This window comes from Carcharodon carcharias, chromosome 16, assembly GCF_017639515.1.
Source record: "Carcharodon carcharias isolate sCarCar2 chromosome 16, sCarCar2.pri, whole genome shotgun sequence".
NCBI classification, from domain to species: Eukaryota; Metazoa; Chordata; class Chondrichthyes; order Lamniformes; family Lamnidae; genus Carcharodon; species Carcharodon carcharias.
The window spans coordinates 75,507,940-75,532,538 of NC_054482.1; the positions used below are offsets into that span (position 1 = coordinate 75,507,940).

The 24,599-nt window shown below is 38.7% G+C and overlaps 2 protein-coding genes across 3 annotated transcripts in view; one reads left to right on the plus strand and one right to left on the minus strand.

Annotated features, from left to right (window-relative positions):
* Positions 1–498: 498 nt before the first annotated feature.
* LOC121289127 (cytochrome c oxidase assembly factor 7) lies at positions 499–9,447 on the minus strand. Its single transcript, XM_041208207.1, has 3 exons — positions 9,058–9,447; positions 4,087–4,227; positions 499–3,075 (listed from the first exon to the last, which is right to left on the minus strand). The coding sequence occupies exons 1-3, from the start codon at positions 9,164–9,166 to the stop codon at positions 2,627–2,629; spliced, it is 699 nt and encodes a 232-aa protein (XP_041064141.1). The 5' UTR covers positions 9,167–9,447; the 3' UTR covers positions 499–2,626.
* Positions 9,448–9,533: 86 nt separating this feature from the next.
* The window catches only part of zyg11 (zyg-11 homolog (C. elegans)), a 55,416-nt gene continuing 40,350 nt past the window's right edge, over positions 9,534–24,599 (plus strand). Inside the window, exons 1-4 of one of the 2 annotated variants that reach the window (XM_041208203.1) lie at positions 9,557–9,859; positions 16,931–17,025; positions 17,622–17,787; positions 21,253–22,010. In XM_041208203.1, coding sequence (XP_041064137.1) covers positions 17,775–17,787; positions 21,253–22,010 — 771 coding nt within the window. In that variant the 5' untranslated portion in view covers positions 9,557–9,859; positions 16,931–17,025; positions 17,622–17,774. Of the gene's footprint in view, positions 9,860–16,930; positions 17,026–17,621; positions 17,788–21,252; positions 22,011–24,599 lie in introns of both variants that reach the window. The other variant, XM_041208202.1, reaches the window with a different exon arrangement.

Below are 24,599 nucleotides of genomic sequence, written 5' to 3' on the forward strand. Positions count from 1 at the left end.
TCAGGCAGATGTATAATGGGCACCAGATCTGATATTGCCCATTGTTATTGACTGCATATATTGTGCCTAAAAGTAAATTAGGTTAGCATGACCCGAGATTTCCACACGTGAGGTTCTTGGAGCCAGTTTTTAATTCTGAACTCTGCTGGGAACTGTGACTTCTGGAGGATAAAGACTGGATTAGGCAGATGGATGCCAAATGAAATTTCATGAATAAAAATAAGGTGATACATTTTGGAAAGAAGAAGACGACATGTATACTAATTGATAAAACTTTAAATGGACCAGAAAAGTAGAGTCAAATGGAAATCCCTTCTGAAGGGTCATCCTGACCCGGATCGTCAACTCTGTTTCTTTTCACAGATGCTGCCTGACCTGCTCTGTATTTCCAGCATATTATGTTTTTATTTTGGATTTCCAGCATGTGCAGAATTTTGTTTTTGTAGAAAAGAAGAGAATGGGGGCTCAGACATGAAATAATTTACAAGTAGGACAAGCTGATAAAACTATTTTTAATATATTTTAAAAATTATATTAAATCCTAAATTTGTTCAGTTGGACACTGAGTAGAAAAACAATGAGACTAAACCAGCACAATTCATCAGTTACAAAACTGTATTGAGTACATTAATGGAAATTCTATGTATTGAAGATATCAGAGTCATGGAGAGGGTGCAGAAGAGATTCACTATAATAATGATTATGAGAATAGATCAGACAAACTGACTTTTATTAGAACAAAGAATGTTAAGAAAAACCATGGAGGGCTTTGAAAAGGTGAATTGTGAAAAACTATTTATACTCATAGTGAACTGGTGACTACAGGACATAAACTTAAGATATCACCAAAAGGGCAAAGGGAGATATTAAGAGAATTTCTATTTTTGCTCATTGTTAGGATATGTAATGGTTGAAATGTTAGGTGTTATGTACCCTTATTCCAAAAACCTCCTGTGCTGCAATTTATCTAATGTCTTTTGAAATTCCATGAACACATACCATCACTTGCTCAAATAATTCTCTTTAATCAGGTAGGATTTGTTGTTTAAAAGTTTGGTGCTGACTGTCCATAAGACATAGGAGCAGAAATTAGGCCATTCGGCCCATCAAGTCTGCTCATTCTCCCGCCTTCTCCCCGTAACCTTTGATCCCCTTACCAATCAAGAACCTATCTATCTCGGTTTTAAATACACTCAATGACCTGGCCTTCACAGCCTTCTGTGGCAATGAATTCCATAGATTCACCAATCTCTGGCTAAAGAAGTTTCTCCTCATCTCTGTTCTAAAAGGTCTTTCCTTTACTCTGAGGCTGTGCCCTCAGGTCCTAGTCTCTCTTACTAATGGAAACATCTTCCCCACGTCCACTCTATCCAGGCCTTTCAGTCCTTGACTGACTCATGTATTTTCTCAGTTAGTTTTAAGTTGATTCTGTATGATAGGTGCTAGAAGCTAACCTACTATGGATGCAATACTAATTGTCTGTAATTAGCCAATTCATTCCTTTCTCACCAGAGATATTACATTACCAGTTCTCTAGTCCCCTGGAGCTACTTTCATATTCAGAAATGTTTGAAATGTTCCAATCGGGTTTTAGTTATTTCCTTTTGTTAGTGTTCAATCATTTCCTCATTGGCTTCCTTCAGCATGCTATGATACATGCCATCTGAGCCCAGTGCCTTTTCCACTTTGGGAGTTCCACCATTTGTATCAGTAATTACTTCCTTATCTATAGTTAGCCTTTTTATTTGCTCTTCCTCTTGCATTCTGACATTATCACAGTCTTCTGTGAAAATGGAGCCAAAGTAATCATTTAATACCTCTTGTATTCTTTCATCTTCCATTTTTTTTTCATCTCTAACTGGTTGTATCCTTTGTCAGCTGCTCTTTTATTTATATTTCTAAAATTCTTCATAATTTCTCGTTACCAGTCAGTCTTGCTTTATACCATCTTGCCTTTCTCCTCCTCATTGTCACTCCCTTCTATTTTATATACTTTGCTTGATTTTCTTGCATCACTCCCCTACTACCGTCATATGCCTCTTCCAGTATTTTTATTTGAATTTCTCTACTTTTATCCAAGGCTTGTCTCCTTGTCTTACCCTACGCTTGATGTGGAGTGGTGTCCATCAAGCTATATAACCAATTGTCTATGTCTAATGGAGAAAGATATCTATGTTCCTTTGCAGACTACAGCTAATTACAGTGGAAAATATTACTTCTCTATCCATTTAATGTTTGGGGTGCAATTTGAGAGATATTACAATTGCAGGTTTAAATAAGCCACCAGACCATTGAGCATTTCTAATTAACAAAGGTAGATCACAGAGTACATTTTATATACTTCTAAAGGCTTAGCTCCCTTGATTCTCTTCCTTTAATATTTTCTTCTTCCATTCCTTGCTAAGAATGAGTTTCTTCCTGGTAGACCATTCCACAGGCACCAATCGCCAATGCTTTTCCTTCTATGTGATCACCATTCATGTGCGCGTTTTAGCAGGGTATATGATCACAGAAAATCACAGTTGAGCCCAATTCTGTCCTCACCCAACATTTGCACAATTCAACATGATTTTATTTAGCAGAGATATACCAATAAAAAAAAACAATTTTAAGTCAGAATTTGATTTTACTGGCCAAACTTTAACTGCTGTGAATATTCCTTTTGCTCCCTATGCAAATCTTGTGCTCTGTTTTTGAAAAGTTCAGCCTTTTCATTGTCTCTAGATGTACCCTCTCCTAGTTTGTACATTCGACTAGTGTTTGCACATGCCCAGATATGCCCTAGATCGCATGCTTTAAGAGAATATTTTAGGGCCATGGCCATATCCTTGGTCACTCCTGGTGCTCCCTGGATGTAGAGAGTACTTAGATTGAAACAGCTGGCTACGAAATTCCCATTGCAGGCTTTGGTGTAGTAATCTCTGGCTTTCACAGAATCTGGTTTATTATCGAATGCTTGTCCATCATGAGCTAACAATCCAGCATTGTGGCAGGCATCAACTGACTTCTTACCATCTTTTCCACATGATTTAACAAAGCATTCATAGGCAGTCTTCAGATTTTGTTGTAATCCACCTGAGTTATAAACATCAAATATTCAGGTTTGTTCTGAAGATGTGTCACTGTTTATTACTAAATATAAATACATTTCTCTATTAATTTAGTATTAAAAAAATTAGCTAAATTAGCTAAAACATCAACCAATGTAGTTACCAAGGTCAATGTTTATCAATAAGACTTGAAGTTTATCAACCAAGACATAATGATGCAGTGCAAAAACAAAAATACCTGGAAAAACTCAGCAGGTCTGGCAGCATCTGCGGAGAGGAACACAGTTAACGTTGCGAGTCCGAATGACCCTTCAACAGAACTGAGTATAATGATACAGTGCTTGGGTTTTTTGTCAGATGAAGTGTTATTAAGGCTTCATTAAAATGGAATAGATTGCATGTGAATTTTTTTGCCCATGTCCAGTTGGATTGTGAAAAACATACAACAGAATTGCCATATAGACTTTGTTTTTATCTGAGGAGTTATGGTTAGAGCATTTTCAGCTAGAATACACTAATCAGGTCTGCTGGAAATTGCAATTTTGAATTATGAATTAAATGTTTTTCAGCAGCATTTTGTCTTGTGTGTTTTTTATTTTTTGCAATGGCAATCTTTTGCAATATTGAACAAGCATAGTGGCAACTATGAGGTCCCAAGCTAATATGAATTAATGAATGCTCAGTTTGACCCCTGTATCAGTGCAGGGAACATTCTAAGAACCAATGCTGTAGTTTTACTGAGGTCAAATGTAAAGCACATCTTTCTAGTTTTACACTAATTGGCAGTTTTATTACCAAACCCTAAGTCTGTATTCAAAAGGTGAACTACAGTTTTCTAGGCAGCTGGCCTTTCACATTTTATTTTTTAAAGAAAACTCAGTATTAATTTCTAATGATTGAAAATAACTATATTGTCAGCTCTTCTGTATCAGTTAGAAACTGCAACTGCAGTCAGTGGCCTGTTAACAATGTTGATGCAAGCAATTAGTATTACCAAACAGAGATTGAAAAAAAGACAAAGAAACACATACTGTACCTTTTCCAATCATATAGTAAGAACCAAGCTTATAGCAGCTTTCACCATGCTGGTTTTCCTCACAGTTGTGTTTCAATACCTGAGCAGCTGCTTCATAATTTTTTTTAATTCCTTCCAAATAATCAGCAAGACGTTGACACCCTGACAAGAGTCAAATGTTAGATTTTATGAAATAAAGTATCATATCAAGAGGGTTATATAGCTTTGTAGTTTTTAATAAAAAAAAATATATATATAAAAATATAAACACCATATACTGTACTCTATACTCATCTCTGGCAATTAATGATTAACAGATTTACTTCTGTAAAGAAAAAAATGGTTTATTGATGTAATAATATACTGTGATAATCACAGGTAGGTTTATTTTGTTTATTATAAAATCATAGGCCATTCAGAGCCAATTTTGAAAGCTAACTGACCATGGTCAAGTTTGAACACTGGTTCTCATCCTGCAATATGCACTTCAACTCTTTTTGTTCCAGTCTGTGGAGAGTGCGCTCCATGTGCCACTCTTCCTATTTAGGTGTCAGTCTGCCACATTCATCTTGGTTCTGTTATGTAATATGGACACTCAAGATTCAATTGTGTAACTATTGGTGGCCAGTGGGAGCATGCCTTCCTGCAAGTAGCCAATTATATTTGCCATCAGCAACCCTCAAGTCCCAAATGGCCATTTGAAAACCCACCTCAGGAAATGGGTCTGGGTATATCCAGGAGCATAAGTGCCTCCTGAGTTACATACATACGAACATACGAAATAGGAGTAGGCCACGTGGTCCTTTGAGCTTGTTTCGCCATTCAATAAGATCATGGTTGAGCTGATTATAACCTCAAATCCACATTCCTGCCTGCCCCTGATAACCTTTCACCCTCTTGATTATCAAGAATCTATCTACCTCTACCTTAAAATATTCAAAGACTCTGATTTCACCACCTTTTGAGGAAGAGAGTTACAAAGGCTCAACCCTCAGAAAAAAATTCTCCTCGTCTCTTTCCTAAATAGACAACCTTTTTTTTAAAATAGTGGCCCCTACTACTAGATTCTCCCACGAGGGAATATCCTCTCCATGTCGACCCTGTCAAGACCCCTCAGGATCTTATATGTTTCTATCAAGTCACCTCTTACTCTTCTAAACTCTAGCAAATAGAAGCCTGGCCTGTTCAACCCTTCCTCTTAAGACAACCCGCCCAGTCCAGGTATTAGTTTGGTAGACCTTCCCTGAGCTGCTTCCAATGCGTTTACATCCTTCCTTAAATAAGGAGACCATACTGTACACAGTACTCCAGATGTGGTCTCACCATTGCCTTGTATAACTGAAGTATAACCTTCCTACTCTTATATTCAATTCCCCTTGCAATAAATGATAACATTCCATTAGCTTTCCTAATGACTTGCCGTACCTGCAGACTATCCTTTTTGATTCATGCACAACACTGTGGGTGTACCTACAGCAGATGGACTGCAGCAGTTCAAGAAGGCAGCTCACCAACACTTTTTCAAGGATAATTTGGGATGGGCAGTAAATGCTGACCTAGCCAGCGATGCCCACATTACATGAAGGAATAAAAAAAGTGCACGAGCACTCCTAGATCCCTCTGCATCTCTCACCATTTAGATAATATGCTTTTTTTATTTTTCCTGCCAAAATGGACAATTTCACACTTTTCCACATTATGCTCTATTTGCCAGGTCTTTGCCCACTCATTTAATCTATCTAAATCCCTTTGTAGCCTTGTGTCCTCTTCACATCTTACTATCCTACCTATCTTTGTGTCATCAGCCAAATTTAGCAACCATACCTTCAGTCCCTTCATCCAAGTCATTTATATAAATTGTAAGAAGTTGAGGTCCCAGCACTGATCCCTGTGGCATACCACTTGTTACATCTTGTCAACCAGAAACAGACTGATTTATGCCTACTCTGTTACCTGTTAGCTAGCCAATCTTCTATCCATGCCAATATCTTACTCCTTACACCCTGAGCTTTTATTTTTTCCACAATAACCTTTGATGTGACACCTTATCAAACCTCTTCTAGAAATCTAAGTACGTACATCCACTGGTTCCCCTTTATCTACATCATATGTTACTTCTTCAAAGAACTTCAAATTGGTTAAACATGATTTCCCTTTCACAAACCAAGCTGATTCTGCCTGATTACCTTGAATTTTTGCAAGTGCCCGGCTATAACGTCTTTAATAGCTTCTAACATTTTCTCTGTGACAGATGTTAAGCTAACTGGCCTGTAGTTTCCTGCTTGCTGTCTCCCTTTTTGAATAAAGGAGTTACATTCGCTATTTTCCAATCTATTGGAACCTTCCCCAAATCTAGGGAATTTTGGAAAATTAAAACCAACACATCAACTGTTCCCTCGGAACACCCTGGTCCACTCCTCCATCACCCCCTACTCCTCAACCCCCACCTATGGCACCACCCCATGCCCACGCAAAAGATGTAACCCCTGCCCCTTCACTTCCTCTCTCCTCATCGTCCAAGGGCCCAAACACTCCTTTCAAGTGAAGCAGCATTTCACTTGCATTTCCCCCAACTTAGTCTACTGTATTTGTTGCTCCCAATGCGGTCTCCTCTACATTGGAGAGACCAAACGTAAACTGGGCGACCGCTTTGCAGAACACCTGCGGTCTGTCCACAAGAAAGACTCAAACCTCCCTGTCGTTTGCCATTTTAACATTCCACCCTGCTCACCTGCCCACATGTCTGTCCTTGGCTTGCTGCATTGTTCCAGTGAAGCCCAACGCAAACTGGAGGAACAACACCTTCCGACTAGGCACTTTACAGCCTTCCGGACTGAATATTGAATTCAACAACTTTAGGTCTTGAACTCCCTCCATCCCCACCCCCTTTCTGTTTCTTCTCCCTTCCTTTTTTTTCCAATAAATGATATATATTTTTCTTTTCCCATCTATTTCCATTATTTTAAAATATTTTTAAATCTTTTATGCTCCCCTCACCCTCACTAGAGCTATACCTTGAGTGCCCTACCATCCATTCTTAATTAGCACATTCGTTTAGATAATATCACCAACTTCAACACCTGTGTGTTCTTTTGTCTGTGACATCTTTTGATGATCTGCTTCTATCACTGCTTGCTTGTCCCTACAACCACACCACCCCCCCCTTCACTTCTTCTTCCACCCCCCCAACCAACCACACACACACACACCTTAAACCAGCTTATATTTCACCCCTTGGATTCACCTAGTTCTGTTGAAGGGTCATGAGGACTCGAAACGTCAACTCTTTTCTTCTCCGTCGATGCTGCCAGACCTGCTGAGTTTTTCCAGGTAATTCTGTTTTTGTTTTGGATTTCCAGCATCCGCAGTTTTTTAGTTTTATTTTTACATCAACTGTCTCACTAGCCATTTCTTTTAAGACCTTAGGACGAAGTCCATCAGGACCCAGTGACTTTTCAGCCAAGAACTCCCACAAGTTGCTCAGTACCGCTTCCCTGGTGATTGTAATTTTCCTGAGTTCCTCCCTCCCTCCCTTCCATTTCTTGATTTATAGCTATTTCTGGGAGGTTATTTGTATCCTCTATAGCGAATACCTAGGCAAAAAGCCGTTCAATTCATCTGCCATTTCCTTATTTTCCATTATTAATTCTCCAGACTCAAGGCAGAATTTTGCCCTTGGTGGGCGTGTGGACCCCACTGGCTCGGCAGCGGGCGGACAGCTGCCCCCACCGCTGAAATGGGGTCTGCCGCCATTTTGAGTGGGTGGGCCCATTAAGGCCCGCCCAGCTGCCTGCCCGACAGGAAGCACTATGCGCTTCCTGTGCTGGGTGGGGGAAGGGAATCCCCAGCTGTCAAAGCGTGCTCTTTTATGCGCATGCGCACAAAAGAGCGCACTGCTCCCTGAGACGAAGTGCTGTCTCAGGGATATTAATGACAGTGTACAAAACTTAAAAAATGGAAAAATAAAAATATTATTAACATGTCCCCCTCATGTGGCAATGTCACACGAGATGGGACATGTTAATAAATATCACATTACATTTATTAACGTTTTTAAAAAGGAACACGAAACCTCATCCACTCAGAAGCCTGCTGGGGCTCCTGGCCTGCCCGCCAGCCTTAAGGTTGGACAGGCAGGGCCTTTAATTACTTTAATTACCCTGTCAATGGCCTCAGTTGGCCATTGACAGGTCGACGGGTGGACAGCTGATTTCGCTGACTGCCCGCCTTCCTGAAAATTTAAAGGGACCACGATGATGTCAAAGGTTCCTCCCGACGCCATCCTGCGTCATTTTCCCATTGGCAAGCAGGCCCCGCCCCCAAATCACCAATGGGAAAATTCTGGCCTCACTTTCTATTGGACCAACACTCGCTTTGTTAACTTTTTTTAAAAATAGAAACTCTTACTAACTGTCTTTATTTTCCTTCCTTATCAGTCTCTTGGTCTTTTTTTATGTTCTGCCCAATCTTCTGAGCTGCCACCAATTTTGCACAATTATATGCTTTTTCTTTAACTTTGATACTATCTTTAATTTTTAAATTAATGGCAAGAGAACAAGGGAGATGAGGTGATTTTTTTTAATATATAGAATACACTGCCTGAAGAGTGGTGGAAGCAGAATCAGTAATAACTTGGAAAGGAGAATTGGACATATCTTCTCTGCCGATGCTGCCAGACCTGCTGAGTTTTTCCAGGTAATTCTGTTTTTGTTATATATTTTAAAAGGGCTAGGGGGCAGGAGCTTTCATAGAATGGCCTCCAACGTTACATAATTCTATATAGTATAATAAAACGAGAAGTGTAGGAAAAACTCAACAGGTCTGGCAGCATCTATGGAGAGAGAAACTGTTTCTCAGAAATCTGCAGTATTTCGCTTTTATATAATCTCATGTATCATCAATTAGATCAGAGCTAAATCATGAGAAACACTTCAACCCACGGCTTTACTGATTGGAGTTTTCTTTTTACAAGCTGTTGATTACATTTATTACCTTCCGGATCTTTCTCCTTGTGACACTGGTAACTGTACTCGATTCCTAGATTGTCCAGAAACTCTCTCACTTCTGCTTCATTCTGGAAGTTGATAAGTCCAGCCATCATTCAATCGCTCACAGCCAGGATGGAGAGGCCAACACAATCTCACTGCCTCAGCGCTTAACTCCAAGGTCAAATTCAAACAGGCCCGAAGTGCAGTCGCCACTTAGCTGTCCCTTCGCCTCACCGAGTCAATACCGTCCGGCCGCCTGAACAATGGTGCACCGCCGCCATCTCTGAACTTCCCGCATTCACTAACAGAACATCGCCACCGCTCCGTCCTAACCTCAACTCTCACCTGCATCCATCAAACCTCTCATCGGCCACGGCAGGGAAACAGCCAATAGGGAGGACGCAATTATGATTGACATCTTGTCATAACCAATGGCTGGAACGGGAAAGAGGGTCACCTCGGCAATGAGGGACTGTGGTGGTCCGGGGTATAGCCAATGGGTTTCGAGGGAAGGGTAAGGCGGAGATAAATGTCGCTCTGTCACAGGAGAGAAGTGTTTCCGGGTGATGACGGGGTTTTCAGAGTTATTTGTATAGGCGGTATATCAACAAAAATCCCTGTTTGGAGGAAAACGTTATTTCTTAAATATCTTCGGCAATTAAGATGCGAAATGGAGTGCTTTAGTAAGGTGCTCTGCGACCTTGTGTGAATAGATCTTTGTTGGGCCGTTGGTTTTCCCCAGTGATGTTCATGTTTTTAGTCCGTCGGAAGCTCCGCTAGTCTCCCGGTCGTCGCTTGTCGCCATGGTAAGAATGTTGTGTTGTTTAAATTTAACGGTTTTCCCAATGTTGAACGTTGCTACTACTGCTCGTGAAGCCTCGAGTCCCCGGGCTCGAGGCGGAGCCGAACAGCGCCCTCAGTCTAGCTAAGCCAGGCTCGCCAACAGACTTCTTTGGCTTTATTAATTGATGTATTGAAGAGCCGGGCCACAATTTTCATCGATTCGAAGATTTTATTGTCATGAGCGTTATTAATTCTGCAAAAAATGGCTTAAGGACAGTTCTCGTAGAATTATTATTTTAAAAGTCTTCATTAGTCCAATATTGGAACCATTTTACAATGTACACAATAATTGCTTGTGTGTACGATCTCTCCTAATTTGCATCTGGTTTTGCCTTTATAATTCAACAAGAAATAAATGCGAAATAAATGCAGTGAGTACTATTACTGTGAAATGTTGAGAAAATTTGCAGCTTTCTCCGGATTGGAGTAAATGAGTGTAAATTTTAAAATTAATGCTGTTGTGTTCTCTTAATAGGTTTGTTCAATTCTTAGTGATTAAACTTCTTCCAGCATTGTGCTTGGATGTGCTGTTACCATCTCTCTCAGTTTTACACAGTTGCCAGTCTTTGACCAAATATTTATGTTTTAAACTGCCTTCACAAGTCAAAACCATCTCGTACCACTGCTGAACTTGCCTAAGTGTGCCATTTAACACCCGGCGTCAGCAGTGTGAAAGGCAAAGGATGCATAGAAACAGGCCATTCCATTAATCGTTACGATCGTCGTGCTCATTTCAGCAACATTAGGATGCATATTTGATTCAAATTATTAAAGATACAGAAGGATGTGAAATTGTAGCTGCAGTCCTCCATGGTCTGCTTTTGTTTCCAATGTGCTCTGTATGGTTCTGGTGCGGGGTGGGGGGTGGGGAGTTGAGTGTCGGAAAGCATAGAACAGCAATGTACTGGTAGATATTTTGAAGGTAGTAGGTAATATCAGACTGATTTCTTTTTAAAAATCTGGATGCTTAAACAAGAATAATGCATTTTGTAATTTTTGAACGGTGATCAAGTTTCTTTTATATTGAACTATAGAGTAAACAATTTTCAGAACAATTATTGCGTGTGCACTTGTAGCGGTGCAAGAGATTGATAGTATTGACTGATCAAGCTCGACAGTATTTTTGAGCAATTTTTAAATGCTTTGTGGAGAAGGTAGCGATGTAAGGGAAGTGCTAATTTGCCATACATTCACACTACTAAGGTTACCTTTGCTGAAAAGCAGTTTTGCCCTCGTGCTTTTGCATAAAGTGTAAATTAAGGCCAAATCAATTCTGAAGCCAAGCAAGGCCATCTGTTCCAATGAATCTTTCTCCAGTTTAAGGTCAGGTCCTGTCTCTGGATTCAAGCCATATTTACATTATAACTGCAAAATCAGTGTGAATACACTTAGATTTATTTCACCATTACTTCAATACACCACTTACTTCATAATTTACTTTTTCTCATTTTGATATTTCACCATTCTTATTTTTGTGCTTTCTTTCAGTATTTTATTTAAGAGCAATGTTTCTTTTTATTGTTAATTTTTATTTATACTTTGCAGTAATGCATATTTAAGCTAGGAGTGAGGGATGTGAAGTTAAAACCAGCCGGGATCAGATAAGTGAAGGGTGAAATTGAGAATATTCATTCAGTAAACAATTTAATGATGGGAATATGGAGAAGGGGAGTAAAATCAAATGAACTAATTATAAACAGGGACACAACTGAAGTGAAGTAAGTTGTAGCTTAGACAATGAAATCACAGGAGTAGTGCTTTAGCAAATCATTTATTGTAATGTATGTAGTGTTGGATGTGAAGTGGAGCAATTATATTGCAGGAAGATCTAGACTAGCATTAAGAAGAATGTTGCATATTGGACAATAATGTGGAAAGCATTTTGGACATTAATACATTTAGGAGGAGGGATAGAAAGTATAAGTAAGGAAGTGGAGTGGCAATATTACTAATGTGATTACTTGCTGTAGAAAGAATTAATGTAGACAAGATTTATAGGGAGTAATTATGATTGGAACTAAAAGATTTAAAAAGAAGGCATGTGTTATATTAGTAATGGTGTATTACAGACTACCAAACTGTGGGAAGGAAGTGAAAAAATGCATTTGGATTAGATAGATGAGTAGGAAAGACAAAATTATTTTTCAGATTTTCTTTATCCACTTAGTGTTTGGTGCAGAAATGACAAAAGTGAATAGAATTAATAAAATATATGATTCTTTCCTCAAAGAGTATGCAACTTGCAATAAGGGCATAAATGTTGCTAGATTTGGCTTCAGTGAGGTAATAGCTCAGTTACTGGGCTAAATGTGGGTGGTACCTTGGTTGTGACCACAATATGATGACATAGTGGTATTGTCACTGGACTAGTAATTGAGAGGCCTGGGCTAATTCTCTGGGGACAGGGTTCAAGTTCCACCTCAGTAGCTGGTGGAATTTAAGTTTGATTAATAAACCTGGATATAAAGCTAGTCTCAGTAATGGTGACTATTATTGAAAAACCCACCTGGTTCACTAATATTCTTTAGGAGAGGAAATCTGCCACCCTTACCTAGTCTGGCCTAAATGTGACTGATTATTAACTGCCCTCTGAAATGGCCTAATAAGCCACTCAGTTCAAGGAAGGCAACAGACAGGCCCCCATCCCATGAAAGAAAGGGGAGTTAATATAAAATCTAGAACACTGGGTTGGATTAAGACAGCAAGCTGAGGTGGAGTGAGAGATTGGCATGCAGGATTTTTTATAAGAAGAGTTTTCCAAGGTAATGAATAAATATTCCATTTTTTTTTTAAAAAGCAAATACTTGCAATCTCAGGATTATAAGATAAATAAGGTGGAAAACCAATTAAAAGGATTATAATAATGAAAAAATAAGGAAAACCTTGAGGATAAGTTTGAGTGAGATAAGGAATACGAAGAGGGAATATGAAGATCTCTTCCAGAAATCATCAAAACAGTAATTGAAATGCAAAAAATTGTAGTTGCTGGAAATCTGAAATAAAAATAGAAAATGCTCAAAATATTCAGGTCTGGCAGCATCTGTGGAGAGAGAAACTGACAATGTTTCAGGTTGATGACCTTTCATCAGAACTGGGAAAAGTTAGAAATGTACTAGGCTTTGAGAAAGGGGTGGGTGGGAAAAGGGCAAAAAGAGGTCTGTGAAAGGATGAAAGACAGGAGAGATTAAATCACAGAAGAGAGAGTCATAGAGAGTCAGAGGAAATGGTGATGAGGCAAGAAAAGAAACAAAATATGTGCTTAGAGCAGGTGTGCTGTTGTTACAAAGCAAGAAACAAAAGCAAAACCAAAAAATGTAAAAGAAAAGGAAACAAAATAGGTCAGAGATTTATGGTCATAAATTGTTGAACTCAGTATTGAACCTTGAAGGCTGTAAAGTGCCTATTCGAAAGATGAAATGCTGTTCCTCAAACTTACGTTGAACTTCACCTCTGAACAGTGAAATAGGTCAAGAACAGAGATATCAGCATGCAAGCTAGTTGGCGAATTAAAATTGCAAGCCACCAGAACCTCAGGGTCATGCTTGCAGACTGAACGGAAGTGTTTTCCCAAGTGGTTACCTAATCTGAGTTTGGTCTCCCACAATGAAGAGGAGTTCCGTTTATGACTTGTGGATGGGCTTTGGGGAGTGAGGAGGTGAATTACTCGCCTCTGACCTGTTCTTGTAGCCACAATATTTATAGGACTTAGGAGCAGGAATATGCTATTTGGCCCTTTGAGCCTTTTCCACCATTTGCTAGGATAATGGCTGATCTGGTTGTGGGCTCCACTACACTTTTTCTTGACTCTTAACAAAAATCTAACTCTGCCTTTAATAAATTTAAAGAGACAGCTTCCACCAATTTCTGGGGAAGAGAATTCACACACCAACGACCCTCTTGAGAGAAATAAAATTTTTCTCAACCCTGTCTTAAAGAGGAGACCTCCCTCCTATTCTTAAACTATGCCCCCGAGTTCTAGTTTTCCCCCACAAGAGGAAAGGTCTTCTCAGTATACTCTCAGATATTGTATGTTTCAATAAGATCACTTCTCATTTTTCTAAATGCCAGTGGGTAGAGGCCTAACATTTTCAACTTTTCTTTGTAAGAAGTCCCCTTCATCCCAGGAATGAGTTGTGAACCTTCTCTGAGCTCCTCCTAAAGCAATTATATCTTTTTTTAAAAAAAAGAGACAAACTGTGCACATTGCTCCTATGTTGTCTCACTAAGGCCCTGTATAGCTACAGTAAAACTTTCCAACTTTTATATTCTATTTTCCTTGCAATAAATGTGATTTATGTTAGAACACCTAGATCCTTCTGTACCACGGAGTTCTGCAATCTCTCTCCATTTAAATAATATACTGCTTTTCTATTCTTCATGCCAAAATGAGCAATTTCACATTTACCCATGTTGTACTCTATCTGCCAAATTTTTGCCCACTCACTTAACTTGTCTATATCCCTTTGCAGACTCTCTACCTCCTCTTGACAGCTTACTTTCTTCTTACTTACTTATTTTGGTGTTATTGTCAAATTTAGCTACCATACATTCGGTCCCTTCATAAAAGCCATTGATATGGATTGTAAATAGTTGAGGACCCAGCACTGATCCCAATGGCACTTCACTAGTTACAGCTTGCCAATCTGAAAATCAGCTGTTTATCCCTACTTAATGCTTCCTATTAGCATGGATAAAGCATTGGTTAGCTAATATGTTATCCCCTACACCTTGTGCTCTTATCTTGTGTAGTACCTTTGATGTGGCACCCTATCAAATGCCTTTTGGAAATCAAGTATACCACATCTACCAGTTCCTCTTTATCCACCTTGAATGCTACTTCATCAAAAGAGCTTTAATAGATTAGTTAAACATGATTTCCCTTTCACGAAGCCATGTTGGCTCTGCCTGGTCACATTTGTGATTTTCTAAGTATCCTGCTGTAACCTCCTTTAATAATGGATTCTATCACTTTTCCCTGTGGCAGATGTTAAATTAACTGGTGATGGATAATGATGTCACTCACCTCAGTGCTTCTTCCAATTTGTGTTCAACATGGAGAAGGGCTGATTTAATCAGCTATTGGAAGGCTTCAGGTGATAATCAGCAGAAGGTTTCCTTGCCCATGTTTGACTAGATGAGACTTCCTCGGGTCCAGAGTTATTGTTGAGGACTCCCAGGGCAGCGCTCTCCTGACTGTATACCACCGTGCCGCCACCTCTGGGGCAGGACGTACCCAGGGATTGTGATTGTGACGTCTGCGCCATAGTCCTACTCATCGAATCATACCTTATAAATAATACCAGGCTGTAGTTTCACTAGTCTGTGGGACAACTCCCCTAATTTTGGCACAAGCCCCCAGATATTAGTAAAGAGGACTTTGCAGAGTCAACCGGACTGGGTCTGCCATTTCATTTCCAGTGCCTAGATCAATTGCAGGTGGTTTGTCCACCATATCTAGAAAATACCAAATGTTGCAAATTTAGACTTTCGATTGTTTATTTTGTTTGCAATGACCAGCTTTGTTTTTTTAATAAAATATCAAATTTTGAAAAATCTTACTGTACATTGGATCACGTTGTATTCTGTTTGAATGTGGTGTTCTTTCAAAGGAGCCAAAACATATACGTGTAGATTGCCTTCACTTCATTGCAAAATTTAAACCAGATGGATTTTGATAAATGGGCCTCTTAGAATATCTGTTTTTGCTTCATTTCATTATGAGAACAGTATTAAGCATTTTGTTATGAACAATCTAAACTTTGCTTTTTATAATCAGCTGATGTTGTGCTCCTCCATCCTCAAGTTTTTACAAGGTGATGGTTGATTGGGAATTACAAGTATGCTGTTTTTAATTTTGTAACCAAAGTACAAGATTTATTGGAGGAAATGTGATAGGATGCGCACAACAAGAGTACTTCATTTTTCAGATTAGTTTTTGAAAACAAGCTGCATAACTATGATGAACAACATTCTGAAGCTATTTTCCTCTTCCTCTTTTAGGATGTTTTAAGTGCTAAGAATGTGGACAGATTTTTTTTCACAGGCAGTTGCAAGTGCTGCTGGTAACACTCCAAGGCATAGAGTATAGTGCTATTCATAGACTCAATATAGATTTCATTTTTATATATCTCCTTCTTAAATCATAAACCAGTGAATGCAATGACACAAATTTTCCTTTAAGGCTATCAGCCCTCGTTGTTAATAAGGATTGGATCAGGTGGCAGATTCCAGCATCTGCACATTTGCAGTTAAATATGGAAATCAGGAAGTTGCTGTCTGAGGTTCTGCGAGAGTAGTTGTCGTTGCTGCTCCTCTTCATTTTCTATAACTTTGCTACACTGGTCTTTCACCAAAAGACCTGGCTTTCACGCACATACAAAGTCAAACATGCCAGAAAACATTAGGCCTTGTCCATTTACATGAAAGCTTTTTTTATATATAAACAGCATGTTAAGTTGTCTTTGCTGACGAACAACCTCTTTGGCACTGAAAAATAATGATTACAAATGTGTAGTCAAATTTCTTTTTAATTATTGGAGAGTTTTAAAAAAAAGCTTTTTCCTTTTTTTGTCTCTTTCCCATTTTTGTTTTCTTCTGTTTATTTTGCTTTCTATGTGATTTTTACATTGAGTTACATGTTCTGGTTTAACCTCTGTCTCAGTAAGTACCCTTCAATCTGGTTGAGGAGACACAATCCTGTTCACAAGAAGATTATTTTTAAAAAAAATACTATTGCAGAAAGGATAGGTTAGTGGTAAGCTTCAGAATAAAGTGAATAAAATGCATTAGTCAAAGAAAACCTTTATTTCAACACATATTGTCAATTAGATAAATAGCGTAATCTATAATTATTTGGTACAAAATAACTTTCTAATTTGCAGTTTTTCTTCCCTTACAAAAATAGGTAGTTCATGATTTTTAGGAAGTTGCAACAATTATTATCTCCTTACAAAAGGTTGTGGTAAATTTTCAATGAACTTGTTTTATATTTAAAGGCAGTATTTTATTATGTTCTTTAATGTCTGTACCTGCAGGATAGTTTCTACTGGAATGGCAATGCACAAACAGTACAGTTGTTTTGGCATGTGTGGAGAAGTGTTTCACTCACTTAACAAGTTTGAATTAAAAGGTGAAAATTGAACTGTGATTGTGAAAATTTGACAACATTGTTTTAGAATTGCTGCTGCTTTTATGTATGGAGTCCTGATTTGTTTGACAACCAGCTGCCTGTCTGCTCCATCTCCTTTTTTAAAAATGCTTCAATTACAGGGTCGTTACCTCAGACTTGGTAGTGAGCGCAGCAATATACATGGAAAAACCTGCTGCCAATTACTGGAAGATTCTTTGGTGTTTATAGTGCATTATTTAACACTGGTAAAGATCACATTCCCGTAATCTAGAGGAACGTGGATCATCAGAAGGGATAATTATAAGTCAGCAATTCAATGAAAGGATTTTATAGTCCTCATTTTATATGGCAATAGAGGACTATTAACCCTATAGTGATTTAGTATTTTTTCCCCTCTTTAGGGTGAAGGATTGGGGTTAGAGTTCACAGTCAAAGATGTCATGGTTTCTAAAGTTCTGTGTTGCAAAATTTACAAATAAATATTATACTGACTTGTATATTTGTAAACTAAAGTTTTTTTTTAAACTCCCGATATTCACGCCCATGTCTTTTAGATATATTAGTTCTATGCTAATTTCTTTCTTTTCTACCAACAGGAAGATTTCTCTCCCCTTTCATTAACCGACATATGCTTAGATTTCTTGAGGGTGCACTTGAACAAATTTTGTTGGGAAAGGACAGATGGCTCATTCTGTCTCAAGGAAACTGTGGTGTTTCCACAAGAACTGGCAGATCGTTTGCTGCAGAAAATGTCCCTGAATGGTAAGACAGTGTTTGCTTTATCTCTTTAAGTATGGAAATCAAAATCCCTCAGCTGCAGATTAGGTGTATCATAGGCATACGCAGATAATTGAAAAATAACATTTCACCTCTTCCACCCCTCAAATATATTAAAGTCGATTGATTTTAAACTAGGAATAGTTTGTGTGTAATATCAACAGGATAAACTTTTTCAGACTTGGGGGCCCCTGGAATAATGTTGACATGCTTTCATTACCCCCTAAGATGATCTATGGGTACCCTGGGATTGGGGAGTTAAAAGATGTTTGCGCAGAGCTCTGAGACAAAATGGTTGGTGATCCTTTTTAGGATTCGGTAATAATTGATGCCACTGTGGCTTGAGAAATGTTTCATCAAGAATAAGTAATTTCTATCTTCCCTTTAGTAAGCACACCAGCCGGAGCTCAGGTGAGAGCCTAGTTTTAATGGTCAATGTGTTAATCAGCTTCTAGAGTGGACTTTATCCATTGCTTTTAATTTTAGTTCATTATTTTCTTTTTTTGCGCTATTAGCAAAGTAGCAAAAATGAAAAGTTAAAACACAGTGAACTTGTATTTTTTGTGGCATCATTAAAAACAAGATTCTCTAAAAGTTTAAAATAGTAAACCAGGAAATGATCTACATTGCAAAAGTGAAGGGATGGATATTGCTGGGTGACAGCAGTGCAGTGAGGTGGAAAAAATGGTCTCTGTTCCTCCTAATCCAGTTTAAAGGAACATTTAGCACGAGGATCTAAAATGGGCCCATTCTCAGGTGCTGGTGTTCAAGAAAGGAGGGAGAGAAAACTGGGAAGTACAGGCCGGTTAGCCTGACACCCAGTTGTTGAGAAAATGCTGGAATCTATTATTAAGGAATCCTTAACAGCACACTTTGACTAATCATAGTGTAATTTTCTGATTCAGTGGTCTTACAAAAGGGGAATCATGTTTGACAAATTTATTAAAGATTTTTGATGATGTGACTAGTAGGGTAGATGGAAGGGAACCAGTAGATGTAGTTTACTTGGATTTCCAAAAGGCATTTGATAAGATACCACACAAAAGGTTAATAAACAAGATAAGGGCTTGTGGAGTTGGAAGTAAAATATTGGCTTGGGTAGAAGATTGGTTAACAGACAGCAGAAAGAAGGGATAAACAGGGCATTTTCAATTTGGCAAGCTGTAACTAGTGGAGTGCTGCAAATGTCTGTACTTGTGCCTCAGTTATTTACAAATCTGTACTAATGACTTAGAGAAAGAGATCCAAGTTTGCTGCTGATGCAAAGCTGGTTGGGAATGTAAGCTGTGAAGAAGACGCAAAGAGATGTAGACAGGTTAATTGAGTGAACAATAGATGAAGTATAATTTGAGGAAGTGAAGCTATTCACTTTGATAGAATAGAAAAGCAGAGTAAGGCCAAATGTTTCTGTTCAGAGGGTATATTCGTACAAGGAGCTCCAGAAAGTTAACAGACTAGTATAGCAAGCAATTTGGAAGACAAATGGCCTGTAAGCCTTTATTGCAAAAGGATCGGAGTACAAAAATAAGAAAGTTTTGCTACAATTGTACAGGACTTTGGTGAGATCACATGGAGTAATGTGCACCGTTCTATCTCCATATTTAAGGAAGGATATAATTGCCTAAGAGGTGGTACAGGTTCACTAGGTTGGTTCCAGGACTGAGGCGCTGAATAGCTTGGCCTACCTATACTCTGAGGTTTAGAAGAATGAATGGTGATCTCATTGAAAGACTGAAGGAGCTTGACAGGGTAGACAGAGAGGTTTTTTTTTCCCCTGGTTGGGCAATCTAAAACATGGGGGAGCAGTTTCAGAATAAAGGGTTGATCATTTAGGACTAGGTTGAGGAGAAATTTCTTCATTCAGAGGATCATGAATCTTTGAAATTCTTGACCCCAAAAAGTTGTGGATGCTCCATTATTGAGTATATTTAAGGCTGCAATTAACAGATCTTTGGTCACTCTCTCAGGGAATCGAGGAATATGAGAAGCAGGCAGGAAAATGGAGTCGAGGCAACAGATCAGGCTTGAGGGTCAAAGGGTTCCTATTGCTCTTATCTCTTTTGTTCTTAAGGTATTGGTGGGGATTGTGGAAGATGCAGATGGTGCAATGTCTACCACTCTAGAAGGCATTGGATAAGGTTCCACACAAGAGAGACACATTTCTATATTAATATTCATTGCAATGATTATTTGTTTCTCCAGTTGTTTGAACTATTGGATTTTGAATGATGTGAAGATGTGCATACCTATAATGCCATTGCTACTTTATTCTTATTTCCCCAAACCCTTTTGGCAGAGAACAGTTTGATCGTATGAAATGGGTTAAGTACTGTTGGGAATAGGTAAAAATAACGTTAGGCCTGGTTTAGAGGAAAAGGAAATTTGGACATGAGTCTGATGCAAGTTCAAAATAGCAGTTTGTCTGAATTAGTTATGAATCAGTCAGTGTATTCCTCCTGTTCAGCATTTGTCCACAGATATCCATATCCTCCAATCCCACCTAACTAGGGAGGGCACACAAGACTTAAATTTCTCCTCAAGTTTGTGCAATGTACATGTAATCTGTAAAATCAGTAGGAATAGGTGAAGTTCTGTTCTATTACTCTATATAGATTCAGCTACTTAACATTGATTTATAACACCAAATCTAAGCAGGAGAGATATGCTGAGGTAATCTTGGTTCATGCTGGTGCTGACTCCAAGCACTATATTTGGACAGTTTATAATAACAAATGGTTGTGATTTGTAGATAGATTGTATGGACCTAGATACTATGAGAAATGGTAATCTTAATCAGCAAAGAGCAGTGCAGCTTTGCAAAAGTTAATCTGCACTTGCAAGTTTTGGTTGCCAATCTTTCAATGGTTATATCTGCTATTGTTGTAACTAAAAACATAGCTATACTTCGTGCTAAGAATTAATAAGAGCACCACTGAGAAATGGTAATGTCAGTGAGGAACGGTCAACAAAATAGAAGAAAGCTTGCCTGGAGTTCCTTCCCAGCCTCATAGAGTATATGTGAAAGAAGTAGAAACTTCATCCAAGAAGGTGCTGGAAACGCTCAGCAGGTCAAGGAAGCTCCTTTGTGTTGAAAGCTATGAAATACCGTCCTTGAGTGCAATTAGGAACCCTTAATATATCTTTTGGGAAAGTGTGTCTGCAGCAGTAAACCACATATAATTGGCATTTATATTGCTGTCTTTCTCATTAGCTAGCTGTTGTGAGAAACCGAAAATGTTGCAACAGTATAGCAAACAGATACACCTCCATATGTTGGGGTAAGGGATTTTCCAGCAATGTTCAGTGAGCTCTTCCATGCAAAAGGTAATACTGGGTTTCATAAATGTTCCTCCTTAAGCACTGACATCCCTTAACTTGGTGAGCAAATAAAATTCACCAATCTTTCAGTTCACTAACAACTGGACTTCTCTTTTTCTGTTCTTACAACAGGCGTACTCAACGAAAAGACAGTGGGAATTTTCCGCAGGAACGACCTGCTGCGCTTGAAACGTGCTTGTATTCGAAATGCTAAACTATCAGCAGTTGCATTCAAGAAAGCATTCTGCCACCACAAGCTCATTGACCTGGATGCTTCTGGTGTAAATGCAGACATCACGATAACTGACATTGTAAACGCGCTCGTCACAAACAAATGGAATCAACAGTACCTGCAGTGTCTTATGTTGAATTCATTAACACTATCTCTGGAAGACCCTTATGAGCGATGCTTCAGCCAGCTAACTGGCCTTCGTGTTTTAAGTGTTACCAATGTTCTCTTCTACAATGATGATCTTAGGGATGTTGCCTCTCTTCCAAGGTTAGAAAGTTTAGATATTTCAAACACTTCTGTCACTGACATCACACCACTTCTGACCTGTAAGGACAAGCTAAAATCCTTGACCATGCACCACCTCAAATGTCTAAAGATGACAACTACACAGATTTTGGAAATTATTACGGAACTGGTGCTCCTTCAACACCTAGACATCTCTGATGATAAGCAGTTTACCTCTGACATTGCACTTCGTTTACTAGAACTGCCCAGCATACTACCTAACCTCCGATCCCTGGATATCTCTGGCAGGAAGCACATAACAGATAAAGCTGTTCAGGCGTTTGTCCAACATCGGCCTACAATGCAATTCATGGGTTTACTTGCTACTGATGCTGGCTATTCTGACTTCCTTTCTGGAGAAGGGAGCTTAAAGGTTGGTCTTCCTTATTTTGTATAATTTTTGCAGAATACAATCTTGGCTTTTATGCTTGGGAAGTTGTTAAACTTTATAATGTTTTATGATATTTCCAATTCTGACCATTATTTTGTGCTGAGGACTTTGTCTGCATGTTCAGATCTGGTGGTTAATGTACAGTTCACGTTTGTGGCAAATGTTTTTATAGAATACTTCTATGAATCTGCACATTTGCAGTAATTTTTATTTTATCAGATTTTTAACCTGATAAAACAAAACTTAATAGGATTAGTTAAAACAATCAATTTGTTTTAAATCTGCCTTTATTAATGATTGGTATGAAAAACAAAAAAAAATAGTCACTTTCTGAACAGTGGAGTCTGTATTTGATGTTCACAGTGCATTGAATTTTATTACCTGTTTGGAATGATTATTGGACTAGGAAATTGTACTTTAAAAAAAAATTCTTTCATGGGAGGTGGGTATTGCTGGAGAGGCCAGCATTTTTATAGCCCATTCCTAATTACACCCCCTCAAGGCAATTTGAATTATAGAACCATAGAGGACACTACCCTGAGTGATGTCCTGGAGCTGAGATGACTGACCTCCAACAACCACAACCATCTTCCTTTGCGCTAAGTATGACTCCGACTAGCCGAGAGTTATTCCCCCATCCCCATTGTCTCCAGTTTAGCTAGGGCTCCTTAATGCCACACTCAGTCAAATGCTGCCTTTTTGTCATGGGCAGTTACTCCTCACCTCTCTCCGTGTGTGTGTGTGGTCTTTTAAGCTTATGTTACAAATTCTGTATGTTGCCTTATAGACTGGCTTTTGTGCAGTGAATTGTTTTGCCATTCGCCCATATTCAATGTACATATGGGCATTGCTAAATACTTAAAAATCTGTGTATATATTTATTATAGATACATTCTTTGTGACTGAGAAGATTATTTCCGGGGGTGGGTGGTGGAGGTGGTTCTGAAAAGGAGATATGTAGGCTTAAGAAGCAAAAGGATATGACAGCCTTGTAGGTCTGCTATTTAGGTAGCTATTTAGTGACAGGGCGGGACAGTGTCCAAACATTAAAAAAAAAACAGCACATAGGGTCAAAGGGGGAAAAAATGGTAAAAAAGGAAAAAATTAACGGCCCTTAAATGCATGTAGTATTCGGAACAAAATAAATGAATTAACAACACAAATAGCTATGATCTTATATCCATTACGGAGATGTGGTTACAAGGAGATCAAAGCTGGGAATTAAATATTCAGGGGTATGTGACTTTTGGAAAGGGCAGGCAGGAGGGAAATGGTGGCAGGGTAGCTTTGTTAGTACAAGATGGAATAGGTACGATAGCAAGAAAGGATTTTGGATTGGAAGACTTAGAATCCATATAGACAGAGGTAAGAAATAACAAGGGGAAGAAGACGCTGATGGGAGTAGTCTATAGGCCCTCTGACAGTAGCTATACTATGGACAGAGAAATCAGGTAATAATGAGGGCATGTGTAAAAGAAAAAAGGCAGTACATTAATCATGGGTGACTTTAATTGGGAAAATCAAATTGGCAGAGGTAGACATGAGCAAGAATTCATAGTGTATTTGGGACAGTTTCTTCGCACAATATGTTGTGAATCCAACCAGGGATCAGGTTACTTTGGATCTGGTAATGTGTAAAGAGGCAGGTTTAATAAATGATCTCCAAGTAAAGGATCCCTAGGAAACATAATATGGTAGAATTTAGCATTCAGTTTGAGCGAGAAGCTTGGGATGGAAACAGCTGCCCTAAAATTAAATAAGGGTAATTACAATGGAATGAGGGTAGAGTTGGCTGGAGTGGATTGGGAAAGCAGTTTAGGAAAAAAGATGGTGGTTGAACAATGGCAGATGTTTAAAAAAAAAAAATTCATATCTCTCAACACAGATACTTCCCAGTGAGGAAGAAGGATTCGAGGAAGGGGATAAACCATCCTTAGTTAACCAAGGAAGTTGAAGATCGTATCAAATTGAAAGAAAAAACATACAATGTGGCAAAGATTAGTGGTAATCCAGAGGTTTGGGAAAGTTTTTAAACTAACAAAAGATGACCCAAAAAATATAATAAAGAGGGAGAAAATAAATTTTGAGAGTAAACTAGCAAGTACTATAAAAATGGACAGTAAGAGCTTCTTTAAATATATATAAAGGAAGAGAGAGGCCAAAGGGAACATAGGCCCCCTTAGAGAATGAGGCTGGGGAAATAATGGGGAACCAGGAAATGGCAGAGGAGTTAAATAAATACTTTGCTTCAGTCTTCACGGTAGTAGATACTAATAGCATCTAAAAATACTAAATAATCTAGGGGCAAAGGTTGGGGGTGGGGGGGGAGAAAGAGGAAATAAATACAATAACTGTCATTAGAGGAAAAAGTACTAGGGAAACTAATGGGGCTAAAGGCTGATAAGTCCCCTGGACCTGATGGGCTGCATCCTAGGATATTAAAAAAAGTAGGTAGAGAGATAGTGGATGCACTAGTAGTAATCTTCCAAGAACCCTTAGATTCTGGAAAAGTCCTAGAGGATTGGAAAACTGTCAATGTAACACAAAGGCAGGGAGACAAAAAACGGGTAA

Coding starts and splice junctions, on each gene's coding strand:
- LOC121289127 (XM_041208207.1), bottom strand. CDS start 9,166: ATGATGGCTGGACTTATCAACTTCCAGAATGAAGCAGAAGTGAGAGAG. Junction 4,228..9,057: donor CAAGGAGAAAGATCCGGAAG/GTAATAAATGTA, acceptor GACTCTTGTCAG/GGTGTCAACGTCTTGCTGAT. Junction 3,076..4,086: donor TTACTATATGATTGGAAAAG/GTACAGTATGTG, acceptor TTTATAACTCAG/GTGGATTACAACAAAATCTG.